The following is a 14,483-nucleotide window of genomic DNA, read 5'->3' as shown; positions in this document are numbered from 1 at the left end:
TATGTGAGGCTATAAGCCCAATTTATAAGTGATCATATTCGATCGAAAAAATCTATATATAGGTTTTTGAGGTTGCTCATTAAGAATATGAAGTCAGATTTTTAAAATTCAATATGGCTGCCATTTTTGATCCGCCATTTTGAATTCGTCAAATTTGATATAGGATTTGTAATCAGCGACCTCCAAAACCCCTTAGTATACATTATCATACCGGGTATACCGGGTATACATTATCATTACCGGGCTTGGGGGTGAAATTTTTCATATTTGAATCCACCATATCTCGGCTATGAAAAATCTTATCAAAAAGTTAGGCATCGCATTTTGAAGGTAAAGAGTAGTTCTTTACGATGCCATTGTCAGTTTGGTAAAAAAAAAATTTTCGCGATGTTACGGGGCCTCGAACACATCAAAATAACGGGTTTTTGACCCTTTTAGGTTAGAATATCTCGAAAACTGAGGTCAGATTCGGATTCAGCGCAGCAAAAACCTTCGGGTATAGTAGGTCTGGTCTCTGGTTCTGAGAATTGTTGGCCTGTGTAATTTAAAAATGTTAAATATATTATTAATAAGTATGATATCATGACGTATCATGTGACTTTCAAAGTGATATTATAGAATTTTCTACTAAAACATGCGATTTTTGTTTAAAAAGCGTTCAAAATTGTTGGTAAAAACCCGTTATTTTCTACAAAAAGCTATACGAAAATTAACTTTTTCATTTTTAACAAAAGATCAACAATTTTTTAATTAATAATCTTGATTTTTCTGTGCCAGCCTTTTACACAATCTACAATTTTCTACAATTATTTGTGAAAATGACGTTTTCATAAAGCGTTTTAGTTTCTTATAAAAATATTTTGCACGACGGTTTGCAATGATTAATAATTCAGGGTGTCTACTTAATCATTAGATATCCTTAAAAATATTAGCATCATTGATTAATTAAATAATTAAATAATATTGAAATCATAATTATTTCTAAAATTTGTCTCTTTGAATATACTAGTTGCATTTTCAACTAAAAACTAAAAATATTCAATTAAATAGTTGAATTTTTAACTAAAATAATGAATCTTCAATTGGGATAGTTACTTTTTAAACCAAAAATATGAATAATAAACTAAAATGATGAATCATTACTGGATTAATTAAACTTTCAACCAGAAACATTAATTTTTACCAATTTTTTTTTTATAACAAAATACATAACTACTCAACTAAATAGTTGACTTTTCAACAAAAAAATGTCAATTTTCATCCAAAAGTTAATTATTCAGTGAAATTAATTAATTTTCCACCAGAAAAAAACCACAGATTTTCAACCAAAACGATGAATTTTTAAATCAAATAATCGAATCTTCAACTCGAATAGATTAATTTTAAACCAAAAGGATGAAAACAAACTAAAAATAATTCATCTTCAACAAAAATGATGAATTTTCAAATAAAATGATCAATTGGAATAATTATATTTTCAATTTCAAACAAAAAAATACTTACGTTTTCAAACAAAATGGTGAATTATCAAATAAAAGGTTAATAAAATAAATTTGAAAGGTTGAATTTTTAGTTAAAAAATGTAATATCCAACCAAAGATATACATTTTTAACTAAAATGATGGAATACTTGAGTTGAATAGTTACAGTTTCAGTTGAGAAAAAATTTCAATCGAATCAATAAATAATTTTCCACAAAATAGTTAGAAATTTCATCATTAAAAAGATACATATATTCAGTAAAAAAATTTACATTTTCAGTAAAAGAGATAAAGAATTTTTTGAAACACCACTCGAAAGAATTTTCTGACTTTAAATCAAATTTCCTGAAAATTAAAAATATTTTAAAATTTTCTTTAAAAATTAACTTTTCAAATGAAAAATTATTAAACCTTTTTTTAGGAATCTTAGGAAAAATTGTTTATTCTCTTGAAACATTGCGAATATTCAATAAAAGTTTCTAATTTTTTGTACAAAATCTGCAAAAATGTATGCAAAAAAAAATTGCCTGAGAATCTTCCAGATTATTTTTGGACAATTTGGAAATGTTTTGAAATATTTTTTCAAAATTAACCTTTTAAAATAGAAAATAATCAAAAAATGTTCCTAGAAAACTTATAAAGATTTTTTTTTCTTATTTTTAAACCTTTTAAAACCCTTAAAAAGCTTCAAATATTTATTTCGAGATTTTTTGAATTTTTTAAATCCTTAAAATGTAAAGGAATTGCTTAGGAATCTCCCTGATTCTTTGTCGACAAATTTGAAAATCTTTTGATATGGTTTAAGAACTTTAAAAATATTCTCTCAAAATTTTTATTATTTTAATATATTTCATAATCCTTAAATACTTTATAAATTTTTGTGTCAAAATCTTTTAGAATGTGAAATTTTATTTGAAATTCTTCCAATACTTCTGAATATTTTTTTTTAATTATTCAAATTGTTCCTGAAAATTTTTAAAATCCTTCAAAATAAAAAATTACTTTAAAATCTTCCAGATTCTTCCAAAATGTTCAAAATCTTTTTGAAATTTCCTTTTAAAACTAATTTGTCAAAATAGAAAATTATATTGAATTTTCTTAGAACACTCACGATTTTTTTTATTCTCTTGAATACACATGTTTTTAATGTTTTGGAATTATTTTTCACTTTTTCTCTTGAAATGTATTTTTCTAAATAATAAATCATCTGACATTTCCCGGAAAATCTTAAGTAAAATTTTTTATTCTCATCAAACATTTTAAACATTTTTATTTCTTTTCAATTTCTGTTCAAAATTTCGAGAATTTTTTTCAATAAAATAAAGATATAAAATTTAAAATAATTTGAAACGAACCTCTTCTTTTTCGGCAACGAGCTGCGAATTTGCTAATTGTAAAGCAGTGTGTTGAGTGGCTAACGAAGTGCTTTGAGATTCCAAAGTCGTCACATAGACTTGTAATTTTGCATTTTCGGACAAAAGATTTTCCGAAGTCGACTGCATGGTTGATAATTTCGTCTGCAGATTTTCCTGCTCGTTCTAAAATTAAAAATTGAGATCGATAGACTATCAAGCGCGCTCAATTTTTTTTCTTTTTGATAATAATAATTTCGTCTATGGGATATAAAATAAAAAAATTTGGGCATTTTTACCTTCAGAGCTTCCACTTCTACTAGCAAATTCGAATTTTTGACTTCATCTTCTTTTACAATCGTTACATTGTCAATTTGGACTTTTTGCTTTTCTGTAATCTCTTCCGTTATCGCTTTTCTAATTCGATTGCTCACTTCTGGTATTTCTGCGATCCTTAAAATTGCATTGAAGTTTATAAATTAAAAATTATTTTCGTGAACAAAAAAATAATGATTAAATTTATCAGATATTTGTGAAATTTTTGAGAAATCATGGAAGTCCGTGAAATCTTTTAAATCTATCCTAAATCTTTGCGAAATATTTTTAATATATTATAAATATTTCATAATATTTTTTAAATAATTGAAATCATTGGCAAATCAATTAAATCTTTGCGAAATCTTTTAAATATATCCGAAATCTTTATGAAACATTTGAAATCTTTGAAACCATTGAAATATTTATAAATTATCAAAAGAATTTTCATTTTTTTAAATCTTAGGGAAATCATTGAAGTCTGTGAAATCTTTTAAATCTATCCGAAATCTTTAAAATCCTTGTTATGTTTTTAAGAAATCTTTAGAAATCTTTGCCAAATATTTCAAATATTTGATAAATATTTGATCATATTTTTGAGATTGTTGAAATTTTTTGGAAATCTTTGGAAGAATTTGCGAAATCTTTTTAAACCAACCGAATTTTTTGCCACACATTTAAAATCTTTAGAAAATGATTAAAATCTTTGTAAAGAATTAAAAATGATTTTTAAATATTTTATAATACTTGTGGAATTGTTTAAATCTTAGCGAATATCTGGGAAATAATTGAAATTTTTGTGAAATCTTTTAAATATATACGAAATATTTTTAAACTTTCCGAATTTTTCGCGACAAATTTAAAATCTTTAGAAAACCATTGAAATCTTTGCGAAATATTAAAAATTTTATAAGAATATTTGATATAATTTGTGAATTTGTTTAAATCTAGGGAAAATATTTGAAATCTTTGGGAAATCATTAAAGACTTTGCGAAATTTTTTTACACTATCCGAATTTTTTGCGAAACATTTTATATCTTTAGAAAATCATTGCAATCTTTGTGAAGTCTTTAAAAATCTTTACGAAATATTTTTAATAATTCATAAAGATTTGATCATATTTTTGAAATGATTGAAATCTTTGTAAAATCATAAAAATCTCTGCGAAATCTGTATAATATATCCGAAATCTTTATACAATTTTTAAAATATTTTTGAAAAATTCGGTATTTTTTTGAATGTTGAAATCTTTGGGAAGACATTGTAATAATTTGCGAAATCTTTTTAAACTGTCCGAATTTTTTGCGATCCATTTGAAATCTTTAGAAAATCATTGAAATATATGTAAAATACTTAAAATGTTTTAAAAATATTTTATAATATTTATGAAATATCTTTATGAAATATTTGAGATCTTTATTTGTTAAAATTTTAGGAAAATCATTGAAGTCTTTAAAATCTTTAAAATCGGTTCAAAATCGATGTAAAATCATTTTAAAAATATTGAAATATTTGTGAAATTGTTTGAATCTTTGCGACATTTTTTTAATCTTTGGAAAATCATTAAAATCTTTGTCAAATTTCTATATAAAATCTTTGAAATCTTTGTGATGTCTTTGATACCTTTTTGAAATACTTGAAATCTTTCTAAAATCATTGGAATTCTTTGAAAAATATTTGAAATATTGCTGCAAAATCATTGAAATCTTTTTGCAATATTGGAAAACTTTTGAAAAATTTATGAAGCGATTGAATTCTTTGTGAAATCTTTTAAATCCATCTGAAATCTTTAGAAATCTGCTAAATATTTTTAAAAAATTTATAATATTTAAAAATATTTTTGAAATTATTGAAATCTTTGTGAAGTCTTTGGGAAATAATGAAAGTCTTCGTAAAATATTTTTATTCTATCTGAAATATTTGTGAAAATTTTGAAAAATCGTTGAAATTTGTGTGACATATTTGTCAAATCGTTTTGAAATCTTTAAAAATCTGCGAAATTTTTGAGAAATCATTCAAGTTTTTTTAAAGTCTTCAGTCTATTCGAAATTTTGCGAAAAGATTTTCAAACTGTAAAATCTTTGGGAAATCATGGCAATCTTTGTGAAATCTTTTGAAATCTTTGTGAAATATTTCAAATATTTTTGAAATGATTGAAATCTTTGGAAAAGCATTGAAATCTTTTGTAAAATCTGTTAAATATATCCGAAATCTTTTTAAACTGTCCGAATTTTTTGCGACACAATGACAATCTTTAGAAAACCATTGAAATCTTTGAAGAATATTAAAAATGTTATAATAATATTTGATATAATTTGTGAAATTTTTTAAATCTTGGCGAAATATTTGAAATATGTGGGAAATCATTGAAGTCTGTAAAATCTTTTAAATCTATCCGAAATCTTTGTGCAGCCTTTAAGATTGTCGTGATACCTTTCAAAAATCACTTAAATCTCTGAGAAGTCTTTGTCGAATATTTAAAATGTTTTTGAAATATTGGATGATATACGTAAAATTGTTGAAATCCTTAAAAAATCATTAAAGTTCGTGAAATCTTCGAAATTTATCCGAAATATTTGCGAGATATTTCAAATATTTTTACAAATACTTTATAATATTTGTTTAGTTTTTGAAATACTTGGGAAATCATTAAAGACTTTGTGAAATCTTTTTATACTATCCGTATTTTTTGCGAAACATTTGAAATCTTTAGAAAATCATTTAAATCTTTGTAAAATATTTAAAACATTTTAAAAAATATTTGACAATATTTGCGAAATTCTTAAAAATTTTACGAAATATTTTAAATACTTGGGTAATCATTGAAAAATGTGTAATTTTTTTAATCTTTGGGAAATCAATTAAGTTTGTGTAATCTTTCAAATCTATACAAAATTTTTTTGAAATGCTTAAAATCTTTGTGATATCTTTGCGAAATCATTGCAATCTTTGTAAAATGTTTGGAAATCTTTGCGAAATATTTTTAATATTTTATCAATATTCTATCATATTTTGTTAATGATTGAAATCTTTGGAAAATCATTTAAATCTTTTGAGAAATCTGTTAAATATATCCGAAGTCTTTATAAAACATTTAAAATATTTTTTAAATATTTGGTATATTTTTTTAAATGTTGAAATCTTTGGGAAATCATTGAAGACTTTTCGAAATCTTTTTAAACTATCCGAATTTTTAGCAAAGCGTTTAAAATCTTTAGAAAATCATTGAAATCTTAGTAAAATATTAAACATATTTTTAAAATACTCCACAATATTTGTGAAATTGTAATCATTGAAGTCTTTAAAATCTTTTAAATCTGTCCGAAATCAATGTGAAATCATTAGAAAAATATTGAAATATTCGTGAAATATTTAAAATGTTTTTAAAATGTTTGATAATATTTGTAAAATTATTGAAATCTTTGCAAGATATTTGAAAACTTTGGGTAATCATTGAAATTTTTAAAAAAATTTTCTGAAATCTCTAGAAATCTTCGAAACATTTTTTAACGTTTGATGAAATTTTTGAAAGACTTTGCGAAATCTTTTTAAACCGTCCGAATTATTTGCGACACATTTAAAATCATTAGAAAATCTTTCAAAAATATTAAAAATACTTTTAAAATATTTGATGATATTTGTGAAATGTATTGGGAAATCATTAAAATGTTTGTCAAGTTTTTCTGAAATCTCTGGAAATCTTCGAAACATATTTTAACGTTTGTGAAATTATTGAAATCTTTGGGAAACTATTTATGTCTTTGTAAAATCTTTTATACTTATTTAAAATCCTTGAAATCTTTCTGAAATCATTGGAAATATTTGAAATATTTAGTAATATTTTTGAAATTATTGACATTTTTGCGAAATCCTTGAAACCTTTTGCAATATTTGAGAACTTTTGAAAAATTTATGAAGTGATTAAAGTCTTTGTGAAATCTTTTAATTCTATCTGAAATATTTGTGAAAAATTTGAAAAATGTGAAATCTTTGTGATCTCTTTGTCAAATCTTTCTGAAATTTTTAGAAGCCAGAAGTCTTTGCGTAATTTTTTCAAACTGTGAAATCTTTAAAAAATCATTCTGAAATCTTTAAAAATCTACCAAATATTACCAATTTTTTTTTAAATATTTGGTAATATTTGTGTATATATAGTATAATATATAGTATAATATTATTATGCTATGAACAAAGTTTCTGTAGAAAAATTGATAAAATGTTACCTTTCTAAGATGCAATCTAGAGGTAAAGACAATAGAGCTTCGACATCGAGTCCAAGTTTTTCTAAAACCGTGTACAACTGTTGAGTATTTAATTTTTCAGCGACCAAATTCGATTGTAAAGTCTCCAAAGTTTCTCTGTCGATCGCAGCCCTCGAATCCAATTCTTTGCTGCACCTCTCAATTTCTTGCAATCTGAAATATTTTGTAAATTAATTATTCAACTAATTAATTAAACCTTCAGTGTATCAAAAATTTATGTTAATTAAATAAAGTACCGTAAAATTTGTGCAGTTGAATTTTCTAGTTCTTGCTCGATTTGTGTTATTTTTCCCTCCAAAACTTCGATTGTATTCGCTGCTTGATCAAGCGCAACATCCTTTTCCTAAAATTCGGATTTATATTAAAATCGTTCGAAGTTTGAATATTTAGAAATAAAAATAGGAATAAAAATCGAATACTTTCAGACTGAAATTCTGACCATTTTGACAATTTTGTTTGAAATTAAGAAAGTATCAATTCTAAACGTTATTGAACAATTTTCAATTGAAAACATTTACAATAAAGTAATTTTCAACTAGTAGCGTGTGAAATAGAATAATTTTGAAATTAGTTCTTCAAAATTATCGGATTTAATTTCAAAGTGGAAGAAACGATTTTAAATTGACAGAATTAAAAAAAAAACATTTTTATATTGGAAAATTCAACGTTTTATGGTTTCAATTCAAATTATTAAAAATTTTGCAAATCGATTTGAATCGGACATTTTAAAAGTAAAACCGTCTCAACTTGTAAAATTTTCAATTAAAGTATTAAAAAGTGTCTGATTGAAAATTCATATTGTTTAAAGTTGTACAATTTATAAACGAAAGCATTAATTGTTAAATAATTAAATATGAAACTTTCAAAATCCAGTAATTCAACTGAAAAATAAATGAGACCATTTCAATCGCTCAATCTTCTAGAATTTCAAATTGAAAACGGAAATTGCGTTATATCATAAATTTGAAATTTTGATAAATTTACACAAAATTTCTTTCAATAAGAAAAATCATAGAAAACATTGTTCGAACGAAAAAATAAATAATTGTAAATATTAAAAAATTGTTTTATATTAGCGCTTTTCGCTGAAAATAAATATATTTTCAAAACAATATTAGTATAAAATCAGAAAGTACCGAAGAAGACTTGGCATATTTAAAAATGTTAGGCTGTGTCCATTTTTTTTGTTATTAATCAAATTTTTAAATAAAAATCATCATCAAAAATCACATTTCCAACAATTATAGGTTATGTTATCATTAAATTTAAAGGTCATAATTTTTTAAACAATTTTATGTTACGTTGGCGTTTTAAATAAAAATTTAATATTTTTCGCATTTTAAATAAAAAAGCATTATAATTTAAACAAAATTTTGAATCTTTGAATAAGTTTGGAATATGAAAAAAGTATAACTTTAAACAATTTTAGGTTATGTTAGCTTTTTACAAGAAATTGGTATTTTTAATTAAAAAATTTTTGATGAAAAAGGTCGACGAATTTAAAAAAGTTTCTGTTAACATATTGTTTTTTTGTAGAAAATTATTGGTATTTTAAATAAAAAATCATTAGATTTCTAAGTCCTATAAATTTGTTTAAATCCTCTCAAATTAAAAAAATTCCTAAAAATCTTGCACATTCATTTTTGATCATTTTGTAAATTTTTCTGAATCTTTTTAAATATTCTCAAAAAATTAGTTACTTAAAGTAAAAAAAAATTATTTTCAATCTGCCAAGGAAATGAATTTTGAATTTTGTTGAAACTTCTATATATCGCTTTAACTTACTCGAATTTTGCTAAGAATAATAGGTGTTGAATTTATACACAAAAATTCAATTACTTGATTCACAAATTAATTTTTTTAAAAAGAGAAATTAAAATTTTAAAGTTTCGCTTTGTTTATTTAGCTTTGAATATTTATATTATAATTACTTATTTTAAATAAACAGTCAGACATTTCTAAATATTAAGTTTTTTTTCTGAATAAAAAATTCCAAATTCAATGTTTTAAAAATGGATTTTTTTAGCCTGAAATACTTTAAGTTTAGTAAAGCCTTGAATTATGAATATAATATTTTGAAGTTATTTTAAAATTAAAACCAGTTTATAAAGTTTCAATCGTGCGTTTATATTTATTTAACTAATAAGACTTTCTAATTGATAGAGTTTAATTTTTTACGTTAAAATTTGGAAATTCTAAAATAGTAAACTGATTCCGAATCGTTTTGTGAAATCAATTATTATTTCTTTTTTTAATCTTAAAGTTTAGTTTAATTTTAAGAATCATTAATTCAAAGCATTCAAAGTCGAACTTTTGAATTTTCAATTTTTAAAATTGAAGTTTAAAAGTTTTTTAATTAAAAAATTTCCCTTTCAATTGCTCAATAATTTACACGTTTAAAATGAAAGGTATTAACACTTTTCAACTGAATAATTTTAAGTTTAATGAATTTAAAAATATAAATAGAAGTTAACATTTTAAATACTCTATGTTAAAGAATCAATAATTAAAGTTCAAAAATGTCAAAATTATATTATTGAGTTATTTTAGACTAGAAAAATTAAAAATTTAAATTTTTTTCAACTTAAAAGTTAAATAATTTGCATTTTAAATAGTTTGAGCATATTTGAAAAGCTTTAGGATTTTATTTCAAAATCTTGAGAAATCTAGACGCTGTTTTAATTTTTTTCAAATTTGAAATTATTTTTGAAATTTTTTCAGAACTTTGAAATTAACTTTCAAATTAATTGAATTTGTGCTACAACTTTCAGAAAAGGCTGCGAATATAAAAAATTTCCTTAAAATTTGGACTCATAAATTACAATTGGACACTTATTATTTGTAGAAAAAATTAGAGTAATTTTAACATTTATTTAGAAGTTTTAAAAAGATTCAAAATTAATTTAGATCTTGAAATGACATAAAATAATTTAACCAAGTATATGTACCGAAAAAATTCGACATTCATAGAAAATGATTGTTCATTTTGAACAATTATTTTAACAGAATATTTAAAAAGATTTAAAATCTTTTTAAATAGAGATTTCCAAAATTGTCAGAAACGACCCTGGAAGATTTTCGGGATTTTTTTTTTAACTTGCAGGATTTTCTAAAAATTGTAGCAAAATTCTACTAATTTTAAAATAGGTTTAAAAGTTCTGAAAAAAATTTCACACAGTTTAATATATTTGATATCATTTTAAGTTTTAAATTAATTTTGAAGCTTTTCAAAACTTCTCAATGTCTCTTAAAATTACTAAAAAAATGTGTACAAATAATAAGTGTTCAATTATTATTTATGCATACAAATTTAACAATTTTGTTTAAAAATGAAACGTTTTTTAAATAGAACAATACAAATGGTAACGTTAAAAGTTGAAAATCTTTTCAATGCCAAATAATTAGGTTTGAAATTACTTATTTTTTAATGGCTTTAATTTACTCGTATTAAATTAACAGTAAAATATTGCTTAACTTTAATTAATTATTATTTTTCTTGATTAAAATATTTCAAATTAATTAGGTTAAAAAGTGAATCATTAAAACTGGAACAATGTTTTAAATTTAATAAAATCCTTTAATTACGAATATATTATTATGTTATTTTTAAGTTGAAAATAGTTAATAAAGTTTTAATCGCACCTTTACATTTTTTAATAACCAAGACTTTCGAATTGAAACAGGGACAAGCTGGAAATTCTTAAACTTTAAACAAATTTAGAATCGTTTTATTAAATAAATTATTGTTCAGTTTTTAATATTTACAAGTACAAATCCATTTTTTAAATTATTCATTTATTTATATTTACAGTTGACAAAATAATACTGTTTTTTGCCATTTTCAACTTCAAACGCAACAAAACGCATCAAAATTTTTATTAAAAACAAACAACAGTTTGTTGAATTTTCAAGCTAAAAAGCCTGATTCTCTATAAAACGATATAATTTTGAAAACGAGAACCTAAAACAACAACAAAAAATTTTATTTACAATTAATCAATTGACTTTTTTAACAAAATATTTGAATTTGCAGGAAAAAAAAACATTTTTTCAACAAAAAGAATTTTATTTTTTAACCCAAAAACGAACTTACAACTAAAATTATGAATCTTTAACGAAAAAAATGAAATTTGAAAAAATTCGTTCAAATTTCAACCAAGTAGTGGAATTTTTAATAGATCATTTTTTTGGTTCAAAATTCTACTTTTTTGGTTACAAATTCTACTATTTAGTTAAAGATTTAATTATTTTGTTGAAAATGAAAGTATTTTGTTAAAAAGTCATCGTTTTTGGTCGAATATTTGTATTTTTTGGTTGAAAATAATTTCTTTTTATTTAAAAAGTCTATTATTGTATTTTTGTTTAAGAAATAATCTCTTTGAATTAAAAAACATACTTTTTGTGAAAATTCAACGATTGTTTTGAAAAATTCATCGTTTTTGGTCGAAAATTTATACTTTTGCAAAAACTTCATATTTTTTTATTGAAAATTTATCTTTTTTGATTGAAAATGAATTCCTTTTATTTGCAAAGCCTATTATTGTATTTTTGTTTAGTAAATAATCTCTTCGAATTAAAAAACATACTTTTTGTGAAAATTTCAACGATTGTTTTGAAAAATTTATCGTTTTTGGTCGAAAATTGATACTTTTGTAGAAAATTAATATGTTTTGGTTGAAAATTTATCTTTTGGTGGAAAAATATTTTTTTCTTGTAAGTTGTTACAAATTCACATTTTATGTTGAGAGTTAATAATTTTTGTTGAAGTCTAATATTATATTTTTGGTGTTTAGTTAAAAACTCCACAAATTCATTGAAATTATAATTATTTTATTGAAAATTCCACTAGTTTCTTAAAAAGTCACCTTTTTTTGTTTAAAATTAATCTCTTGGTTCCAAAAATTTCTTATTTGGTTCAAAAATTTTTTTTTTGAGTGAAAGTTAGTTCTTTTGATAACAAAAAAAAAAGTATATTTCTGTTCCAGAATTAATCTGAATTCAACTATTTTGTTAAAAAGACATCTTTTTCTCGAAAATTCATCCTTTTTGGATTGAAATTTCTCTTTTACTTGAAAAATCGTCTTTTTTGGGTGGTAAATTCAACTATTTGCTCAAAAAATCACCTTTTTAAAAATCCATCTCTTGGTTATAAATTCTACTATTTAGCTGAAAATTCCACTATTTTCTTAAAAAGTAATCTTTTTTATCAAAATTTCAACTGATTTATGAAAAACTTATGTTTTCGGATAGAAAATCAATCCTTTTGGTGTAAAAATCCTCATTTGTAAGAAAAGTCATATTTTTAGTTGAAAATTCGTCTTCCTTGCTTCAAAATTAAACTGGCTTGTAAAATATTCATATTTTCAAATTAAAAATTAAAAATTATGTTTGAAAATACAACTCTTCTGGGTAGAAGTTTAATTTCCTCCGTTTGAAAATTCCATCATTTGGTTTAAGATTCGTCGATTAGGAAAGTGTAATAAAAACTGTATTTGGTCTGCAAGTTGTAATTTTGAATACAATGTTACTTTTTCAACTGAAAAAAGGTGACAAAAGATATTTAAAAATCCAAAATAGGAGAAAAAGGTGACACTCTGAGATGTCTGAAATTCTTTAAATTTAAAAATATACTCTTGATAATAAAAATCTAAAATGAAGAATTTTTAAAGTAACAGATTTTTGAATAACACATTGTAAACTGAATGATATAATTGAAAAAGGCCTCAATTCAACTAATTATATTAAAAAATGTTGAAATCGAACTTGGACAGATTTTTCTTCTGAAAATTGATGAAATTCCCGGTCAAAAATAAATAAATTCCCTGTCATTTCCCGGTTTCCCAGTGACATGTAAATAATTACAATAACAGAATAATAAATCCGAAACAATAATAAATTTCGAATAATTTTCAGATCAGAGTTTGAAGATTTGAAAATTCGGTAAAATTAGAATTGCCCATACCTCAAGAGCTTCTCTATATTTATGCACATCGCGTTGAGCACTGTCCCTTTCTTTCTCCAAAACAGCAATTTTCGTCTCCAACTCAGAACACTTAGAATTCGCTTCGTCCTTTTGACTCTCAACATTTTTCAGTTCCTCCAATTTCTGATTTGTCATTTCCAAAGATCTTTCAATATCATCAGCTCGCCTCTGCACACTTTCCAAAAGAGACTGAATTCTCTGTTTTTCATTCGTCGCAGTTTCATAATTTTTTTCCATATCCACCAGTTTCATATGATGCGCCTGCAAATCCTGCTGTTGTTTATCGAACGCAGTTCGCTGAGCTGTCAAGGAAGCCTGAAGTTTTTTATTCTCCTCGAACGCTTGTTTGCAAACCAATTCCAAATCCGAATTCTGCTGTGAAATTCGTTCACAATTATCTGTGAGTGAATCCAATTTTAGGGAAAGTTTCTTCTTTTCCTTTTCCAATTCCAAAACGCGCGACGAACTCTCGTGAAAGGAATTTTCTTTCAGTGATTCAATCAGAGTCGATAAGCGACGATTTTCTAATTCCAGTTTCAAGGCTCGGGTCTGAGCGTTGCTTGTTAATTGTTCCGATAGTGGATTATCTGTAATCACTAGAATCACAAATTACATTTTCTTTTGTGAATTCAAAAAACAAGGCAGATCGAAAATTTCAAAATTTTTATGACTTCAGGGAGGCCGTTTTATTCAAAGAAAAAAAATCCCGGTTATTTTCAGGTCCAGAAATAATTTCCACGGACGATGAAATTAATAAATCGAACTCTGAATTAAAAAAATGTTCTATTTAAATATTAAAAATTAAACTGCAAATTAAAAAACTCAAAGTGGAACTTTTGAATTTTAAAAAACAAGGCAGATCGAAAATTTCAAAATTTTTATGACTTCAGGGAGGCCGTTTTATTCAAAGAAAAAAAATCCCGGTTATTTTCAGGTGCAGAAATAATTTCCACGGTCGATGAAATTAATAAATCGAACTCTGAATTTAAAAAATGTTCTATTTAAATATTAAAAATTAAACTGCAAATTAAAAAACTCAAAGTGGAACTTTTGAATTTTAAAAAACAAGGCAGATCGAAAATTTCAAAA

General features: G+C 23.6%; 1 protein-coding gene across 1 annotated transcript in view; it reads right to left on the bottom strand.

Annotated features, from left to right (window-relative positions):
• LOC117173799 (girdin-like) overlaps nt 1-14,483 on the bottom strand; it is a 68,882-nt gene that overhangs the window by 22,496 nt on the left and 31,903 nt on the right. Inside the window, exons 11-15 of the mRNA XM_033362442.1 lie at nt 13,374-13,990; nt 7,648-7,754; nt 7,373-7,564; nt 3,133-3,286; nt 2,837-3,019 (exon numbers count right to left, since the gene is read on the bottom strand). Of these exons, the coding sequence (XP_033218333.1) occupies nt 2,837-3,019; nt 3,133-3,286; nt 7,373-7,564; nt 7,648-7,754; nt 13,374-13,990 (1,253 nt within the window). The remainder of the gene's footprint in view (nt 1-2,836; nt 3,020-3,132; nt 3,287-7,372; nt 7,565-7,647; nt 7,755-13,373; nt 13,991-14,483) is intronic.

This window comes from Belonocnema kinseyi, chromosome 5 (assembly GCF_010883055.1).
Source record: "Belonocnema kinseyi isolate 2016_QV_RU_SX_M_011 chromosome 5, B_treatae_v1, whole genome shotgun sequence".
NCBI lineage: Eukaryota > Metazoa > Arthropoda > Insecta > Hymenoptera > Cynipidae > Belonocnema > Belonocnema kinseyi.
The sequence above is the reverse complement of the archived record's forward strand: the minus strand, read 5'-3'. Positions and strand labels throughout refer to the sequence as shown.